The sequence below is a fragment of the Podarcis filfolensis genome, assembly GCF_964270895.1.
Source record: "Podarcis filfolensis genome assembly, chromosome: 4".
Lineage (NCBI taxonomy): Eukaryota > Metazoa > Chordata > Lepidosauria > Squamata > Lacertidae > Podarcis > Podarcis filfolensis.
The window spans coordinates 28,921,590-28,929,347 of NC_139607.1; the positions used below are offsets into that span (position 1 = coordinate 28,921,590).

The following is a 7,758-nucleotide window of genomic DNA, read 5'->3' on the forward strand; positions in this document are numbered from 1 at the left end:
CTGCACTTAAAGAGTGTTTAGAGAGGCCTCCCCACTGTACATGATTTCACTAACACACACGAGGGCCCAGAACGTAACCCCCGCGTAAGGGGATGCTTGTATATAAAACAAATGGTGAACTCCAAGTTTCAAGATTTCTTTCCAACAACAAAATTGGGTTATATCTTTAGGACCCCAGGCTGTTAACTGCCTGATGTCCAAACAAGTGACTTATCGCAGCTCTGTCACTCGTTGGCTGAAACACTGATAGGCGGGAGCAGCCAGTCTGGCTCATTTCACAGAAACTGCTTAGAATGGTTTCTTCTACACATTTCTTTTTTAAAGTGCTAGTGGGTTTTTTTAATGAAAGCTCAGAATCTGGGATCCCTGCCTGAGGGTGCCAATGAAGGCCTCTGCACACACCACGGCACCCATGGGTGCTGGACTGGTGACCCCTGGACCAGTGTATGGTTTCCTCAAACCCTTTTGAAGACTGGGATAACAGGTGTTTGTCTCCAGTCCTGTAGAACAGAGATGGTCCACACAATTTAATACATTGTCAGTTTAAATCAATTTATTTAAATCAGGTGAGGCTACTAAAAAGACAGCTCAGATACAAACACACAAAATTAAACTGTGCTGTACTAAAGTACAAAACTTGCACACGTGTTCAGGAAGAGGGAAACTCAAAATACACCTCAAACACACCACTCTTTCCAAATCTTTGATCATGATCTAGTGGAAGTCGTGCACCAACAATGCAGTTATAACCATGTCTACTCAGAAGTAAATACCACTAAGTCCATATTCTGTGGTAGGCATGTACAGGATGGCAGCCTGAATTTGACTGAACACTACTTTGTGTATGGTACGCAATTCTAACTATTATACCCAGCTAGGTTGGGTTTTACATCATATGAAAGAGGATCCATGTGGTTTAAAAGAAATCCACATTTATTCACAGATAGGAAATAGGCAAGACTTCTTCCTTCGCAAACCACAATTGCTTACTCTCCGTATAATTTATCTCTCTATTCAAACTGCCCCAATGAGTGGAGTGTTAGTTTTTCTCCAGAATTTTAGCAGGCATTTTGTAGGCAGGCAAGTTAAATCGACCACAAAGGTTCATGTATTTTATGCAAAAATACTTATGCATGTACTGTACAAAAGCATGGCACTAGTTCATGCACTACTTTTCTCTCAAATACTCTCTGCATACAGTCTATAATGTGCTTCCATCTGCTCAAAAGACAACAGAAATTCATCTTCAATTGTAACAAAAACTTCAATTTGAAGCAAAGAAATTACACAGTTCAGTATTTTTCCTATGTCTGTAAGAGGTAACCATCGCATAACAAGGCTGGAAAAGACATCTAGACACTTGGTATCAGCACCTAAGAATTCAAAATATTTTTCTTGCCCTGCCAACAGAACTTTGTGCAAAAGCCACTATTACCATGGGAAGTCCAGTTGAACGGGGAAACATAGTCGTCCACCCTGTCTAAATACACTTGTGTAGAGAACTGTATTCGCAAAAAAGAAAAGAAAAGAAAAGCAATACTGCTGTACAGTTGAACATGAATAGTTATAAATGCACACTGCTTTTCTCTTACCAGGCCATGCAAAGGCTGAACTGCAGTACATGTGAGAATTCCAAAGGAGGGCTGGTAGAATAATTTTGTTCCACCAAAACCAACCATTAAAATGGGAAGTAAATGACTCAAAGTGCAATACAGAAAATATCCTTAAGGTGATGGGTGAGAATATGGTGCCTGCTTTGTACTGTAGAACTGTTAACGTTATGAAGAATCCACCGCAATCTGCAACCCTGTTCAATATGACTCATCTGTTCTGAAATGGAGGCTAAATGTTATTTACATTTCCAGCGCCTCATTGGTTCATGGCCATTTCACATGCTGGATCTTCTTTTTTGATTCCGGAGACTTCAGACCGTTCTGAGGGAGAAAGATTTAAACGATGTTAAGATTGCCTGTCCGAAATCATTTAAACAAACCTTGTATATTATACTATAGAGTTTGGCTTCTGATGCCATCTTGTGGCTAAAATAAAAATATGGTCGTAACTAAACATAGAAGAGAAAAGCAAGAACCAAAAGACCACCCAATTCCATTTCTAAAATGAGCATGAAAATGTTTAGATCAGTCTTGTGTTTAAGCACTCGCCCAATGACCTTTGGGAACAAGAAATGGCATGCAGACGAGTGAGTTGGCAGAGCATAGAAACCAGCAGGATCTTAATTTCAAAATCTACTCCTAACAGAACTCATATTCTTGAAAAATAGGCATTGTTGAAAGCCAAAGCCAAATGAAGCTTGCCACATTCCGAAATAATGACCCTCACATTTCAGATTGAGTCAGAGAATTATGTTACTGGTTGGCCGTAATTTACACAGTAATAATGATGAAGTAATTTAGAAAGGAACTCTTTCATGCCCATCTTACAGTTCTTTAACCATAGTAAACTTGTGTTAAGGCATAATATATGGCAATATTCAATTAATTAGTGCACAGCATCCTAGTGGCCTGCAGAAACTCAGAGATAACAAAATACTGCTACAGCTTTCACATTTATGCTACGAGACATGGCAACAACTACATCTGGTTAAAGGAAACAGATGTGGAAAGACTTACGGATGCATCAGATTCTTCTTTCGGAGCAGCTCTCTTTAATTTCACAACAGTAGTTCCTGTTAAAGGCACCAATGGGGGTGACCTTTGACCAGGTGCCATATTGTTATCGACGATAATATTATTCTGCTTAGCTTCGTGAATCCTGGATCCCACTTTAATGTCCGGTGAAAAAGTGGAGACAGACACACATGCTGAAGAATTTGAAGGAACCGTCAGTCCCTTACAAGTAGTGCTGGCGCTTCTAGCTGTAAGGAGTTTTAGACTATCAATAGCCCCATTCTCAGTCTTCCTCACTTTTATGCTTGTACTCGTTGAGCTACCATCGAACACAATGAGAGGTCGTTTCCGTAGACTTTCCGCTGGAGCAGTGCTGAACAAAGAAATGGTAACATAGAAACAATATTAATTACTGCAGCACAGATGTAAATGAAACCACAGTCATTACAGATTTACACTGTCCCAAACACAACTACTTGGAAGTGGGTCCTATTTATTTCAGTGGAACTTTTATCTGGGTTTGTGTTCAGATCAGCAGGTCAGGCGCTGAAATAGGTTGGGAATTCATCTAGTGCGGTATGGCACTGCTGCTGCTTTTTTCTGATATTCACTTATTTCACATTTAATTCACCTGAGCAATCAGGAAAACATTAACACTTTAAAAAAATAAATGAACACTGTCAGAAAAATTAAGTCATACTCAGAGTAAACCTATTTAAATCAGTGGACTTAAATGTTGGGTATCAGATAAATTAACAAAAAACATTTTTATTTCTGCTTCTTTAGCTTCAAACAATTTAGGACTTGTACAGTTCATCCCAAGTTTCTTTGCATCTTACAATTGTCTTCAACAAGGATGAGGAATCTGTGGTCCTCAGGATGTGACTGAACTATTGCTCATATTATCCCTGGCCATTGACCATGCTGGCTGGGACTGATGGGAGTTGGGAGTCCAACGCCATCAGGAGAGCCACAGGTTTCACATCCCTGGTCTACATAAATGCTCCTTAACAGTCCCATCACAAGTATGTCCACCCAGAAGGAAGACCACCGATTTTAGTGGATTTTACTGCCAGTTAAGTGGACATGTGATTGCAGCCTAAATAAACTGAATCTGCTAAAAGGAACCAGTCAATTATGAACAGACCAACCCAAATTTATAGATGTATTATTTCCCATTTTTATTAAGAGTTATGATAGAAGCAATTGTTGAGACACTTCAGAAGAAACACTCTATTTCTAGAAGCAAAAACAGGACATGTTTAAATAGTGGTTATTTATGGATACAGATTACTGATGATTAGAATTTTTTTTTAAAAAAACAGTGAAAATAACAAAAGGCCCCAGCACACAGCTAAGCATAATTAAGTTCGATTGATTTAAACTAGAGTTCAATAGAGGAAGCCTTCAGGTTCTATTTTCCTGCCAGAAGAGCAATTAAGATATGATATACCAAGGCATGGTTCAGAGTTGGGCAGCATACAATTTTGTGCTCAAGTCCCAGAATCCAGAGAAATTGATCCCTTGCTTTAGCACTAGTGTTGCTATCATTCACTACATTTGAGCACTGGGATAATGTTTTTTACTGCAAAAAAACTGTGCAAGGCTTGGGTTTTTTTGTTTTTTCCAGAGTGGAAAAACAAAGCCCATCCTCAATGGGACCAGACCCATTTCCCCAATCTTCTGATTGGCAGGCAGGGCAAAGTTAACTCATATCAGCTTCTGTCTGAAACAAGAAGCCACACCTGGGGAGATAGGACAGGTTTGCACAATATAAATAAATGTGGTATCTCACACACATTTAACGAATTTATTCGGCAGATTTATTTAATAGCTAGATACTCTGTTCTGCATGAACTCCAATGAAAAGTACCTTCCAGTTCTTAATCTAATTTGCTCTCGCTCTGGATTTATCAGACTGCTGACTACGCTACTGCTTTCAATAATAATTCTCTACATCCCGCTGGCAGCCCCAATACCTATAAAAAACAAAAAACCATTGTTGTAGTTACTGAGCGAGGAGGAACAGGTCAAAAGAAACACGGAACTCCCTTCTGAATGGAAAATTTGCCAAAACCCAGTGGCAGAGCACATGTGTTGCATGATAAAAGGTTAAATCCCTTGCCAGGTAGGGCTGGGAAAAGCTATTGCCAGAAATCTAGCAGAGCCACTGCCAATACAGTACTGAGCTAGATGGATCAATGGTTTTACTTGGTATAAGGAAGGACGGATTTGCGTTTGAATCCACAAACTAAGCAAAACAGAATTACCTTTTGACCTCATGCTTGAATACCTGCTGACCTCTTTTCTTTTCCATCAACTTTCCCCATCTAGTTTTTGGTAACTCACGTTGAGGCAATGGTATGACATGTTGAACATAGAGATCAGTAAGGCCATCTTTACTGATCTTCACTTCATCTTCAACTGGGATGTTCTTCTGTTGCGGAGTAATAAAAAAACATATTCATTATGACTGCAAATGTTCTCTGGATAACAAGTGTACATAATACACTTAAAAATCACATCACTTGTAATAAACTTGGTAATTTCATTAAAACAGTTAGAAATGCATAGAAATTTGCTGCACCCTGCAACGGATGCACAGTTCACCTCACTTCAGGAAGCAAAATAGAGTTGGGGGTGGAAACAACAGCTTCCCTCAGCCTGAAGACTCTGAGTGCCCCACAAATTCAAGGTGGGGAGTCTGTGGCCCTCAAGATGTTGCTGGACTCCAGCTTCCATCAAATCCAACCAGCATGGTCAGGGATGAAGCAAGCTGGAGTTCAGTAATAGCTGAAGGGCCAGTTTCCCTAGTACACCCATACACTTTTGTAATATTATAGCTGCCAGATTGAGACTGCTGACCTAAACTACTTATCTGGAAATAGGCTTGTTCCTTCTTTTACTGGCCCTGCTTCTGTGCCTTTAATGAGAGTCCAACATGCAGAAATTTCGCAGATGGGCCTTTTTTCCTCTCAGTCTGACTATAGCGTAAAGAGTTTTACCTGCTTAATGTCCTTATATTATGCTGCTGTTAAAGCCATAAAAAAGGAGCACCCCTAATAGACCTATCACTGTGTGGGCATGTAACACCAGTCTTCCAAGTGTCTTCAAGTGTAAAGTGTGAGTACAACAATGGTCGTAGACAGGAATATCTGTCAGGGAGATATTGCAAAGTACTTTTTTTGGAGAGGGGGGGTAATATTCAGCCGTTGCTGCATTGGCTGTGTGTGTGCATGTTTTGCAGTGGTATTTTTGTATGTTTTGGAGAAACTTTGTGATGGCACTGTACCCTGAAAAGTGAGTTTCAAAATTTTCAAAATGAATCCACAAGCTTCTGTAAAGAGGAGACTAAGAGGAGATATGATGGTTCCCTTCAAAGATCTGGAGGATGGGGCAAGCCTGTTTTCTCCTGATCAACGTACAAGAAAGAAGATTCTGACTAAACATCAGGAAGAACTATCTGATGGTAAGTGCTGTTCGACAATGGAACGGACTCTCAAAAGGTGTTGGACTCTCCTTCCTTGGGAGGTTTCAAAGCAGCAGTTAGATGGCCATCTGTCACGTATAATCTAGTTGAGACTCCTGCATTGCAGGGAGTTGGACTAGACGACCCTAGGGGTCCCTTCCAACACTATGACTCTGTATAGTCTGAAACATGCATAGGAATAATTGCAGGGCAGGTGCTGCTACGAAGGCTTCCGAGGCACCTAGCGTTGCCGGTTTTTCTCCCCCCTCCCAGGGCTCTGCTCTTGCGCTTTTATCAGCAGACATTTTTCAATTGTGAACAGACTATGCTCCAAGTCAGGAATAAAGCTTCCTCAGAAGATTCTTCCACATCTAGCAGGTACTAAAAGGCAGGTGGGTTTCCTTTGGGTTAAACTGGCAGACCCTCAAAATGTCCCTATTTTCCAGGGACAGTTCTGGATTTACAAAAGCCGTCCCGGTTTCTGATTTGATCCCGGAACGTCCTGCTTTTCCTTAGGACGTCCCTATTTTCATCGGAGAAATGTTGGAGGGTATGGAGTTATGCGACCCCTGAGCCAAGGAGGTAACTAACTATACAACCTTTAGAAGACATCTGAAGACAGCCCTGTATGAGGAAGTTATTTAATGTTTAATGTCTTGTTGTGTTTTTATAAACGTTGGACGCTGCCCAGAGTGGCTGGGGCAACCCAGGCTGATGAAGTATGAATAAATTATTATTCTTATTTGAATCGTTATTATTATTTGCAATGTTGTTGTTGCTATTGTTACTATTGTTGTTAGTTGAACTATTATATTTGTTATTATCAGAATTACCTTCATTATTATTTTTTGAATCATCATCAATATTACAGTATCATTATTGAACAGAACGTCCCTATTTTTCATCGGTTGGAGGGTATGAACTGGCAACCCGAGATCCGGCCCGGCTTTAAGAGCCCGGACTCCGCTCGGTCTCAGGTGAGGCGGTTTAACGGTTCCCTCCCTCCCTTTCTCGCCCCGCCCCCTTTCAACCGACGCGCCCCCCCGCCCCGCCCCGCCCCGCCCCCTTACCTGCTCCAGCGTCAGCAGGAGGAATTCCTGCGAGAGCAGCTCCGGGTGCAGCAAGAGGTCCGAGTCCGCCCGCGCGCCGCTGCCTCCCTCCCCCGCAGAGCGCTCTCGGGACCCGAGCGCCGCCATCTTTCCGAACGCGAACCTGATTGGCCGCCTGAGCGTTCCTCCTGCTCAGCGGAACCTTCTTTCCGGTTACCCAGAATTCCTACGCTTGCAACGACGCCGCAGAGATAAGAGGGGGAGGAAAGTGAAGAGAGGGCAATCCACGCTGAGTTTCCGGGCACCGCTTGGGAAAGCGGTTTAAAAGAAGGGCTCCACAAAACTCCCACTGCGGCCACAGCAAGCGCTGCAAACCTTCCACCAGTTTGACTGCAGTTTGGAGGCGCACTCCTCCCTTGTCTCCCGAGATAAAGGGATGCCAACCCAGGAGGCGAAGGCTGCAGCGATCGGAAGTGGAGGCTATGTGTCACTCTTCATTTTTTCCTTTTTTTTTTAGGAGGGGAAACGGGGTAGATGACGTAACAGCCTAGAGCTGCGCGCATAGAAATGACGCAAAGGAGGCGGAGTCCGGGCCACGAAGGCAGCATCCGTG

The 7,758-nt window shown here is 42.2% G+C and overlaps 1 protein-coding gene across 2 annotated transcripts; it reads right to left on the minus strand.

Moving 5' to 3' along the window:
- Positions 1-535: 535 nt before the first annotated feature.
- On the minus strand, positions 536-7,368 carry LOC310761229 (ashwin). Of its 2 annotated transcripts, none has more exons than XM_083611078.1 (4): positions 7,167-7,368; positions 4,898-5,064; positions 2,631-3,000; positions 536-1,934 (listed from the first exon to the last, which is right to left on the minus strand). In XM_083611078.1, exons 1-4 carry the CDS (start codon positions 7,290-7,292, stop codon positions 1,878-1,880), a joined length of 720 nt encoding a protein of 239 aa, XP_083467204.1. In that variant the 5' UTR covers positions 7,293-7,368; the 3' UTR covers positions 536-1,877. The 2 variants fall into 2 exon arrangements, with proteins under 2 accessions (XP_083467204.1, XP_083467205.1); XM_083611079.1 differs by lacking the exon at positions 7,167-7,368 and adding an exon at positions 6,930-7,069.
- Between the last annotated feature and the right edge of the window lie 390 nt (positions 7,369-7,758).

Excerpts from the sequence above, each read along its gene's own strand:
- LOC310761229 (XM_083611078.1), bottom strand. The coding sequence starts at position 7,292 with ATGGCGGCGCTCGGGTCCCGAGAGCGCTCTGCGGGGGAGGGAGGCAGC. Across the intron at positions 5,065-7,166 it reads TCCTGCTGACGCTGGAGCAG|AAGAACATCCCAGTTGAAGA; the intron begins GTAAGGGGGCGG and ends ACTCCGCAACAG. Across the intron at positions 3,001-4,897 it reads TTCAAGCATGAGGTCAAAAG|CACTGCTCCAGCGGAAAGTC; the intron begins GTAATTCTGTTT and ends TTCTTTGTTCAG.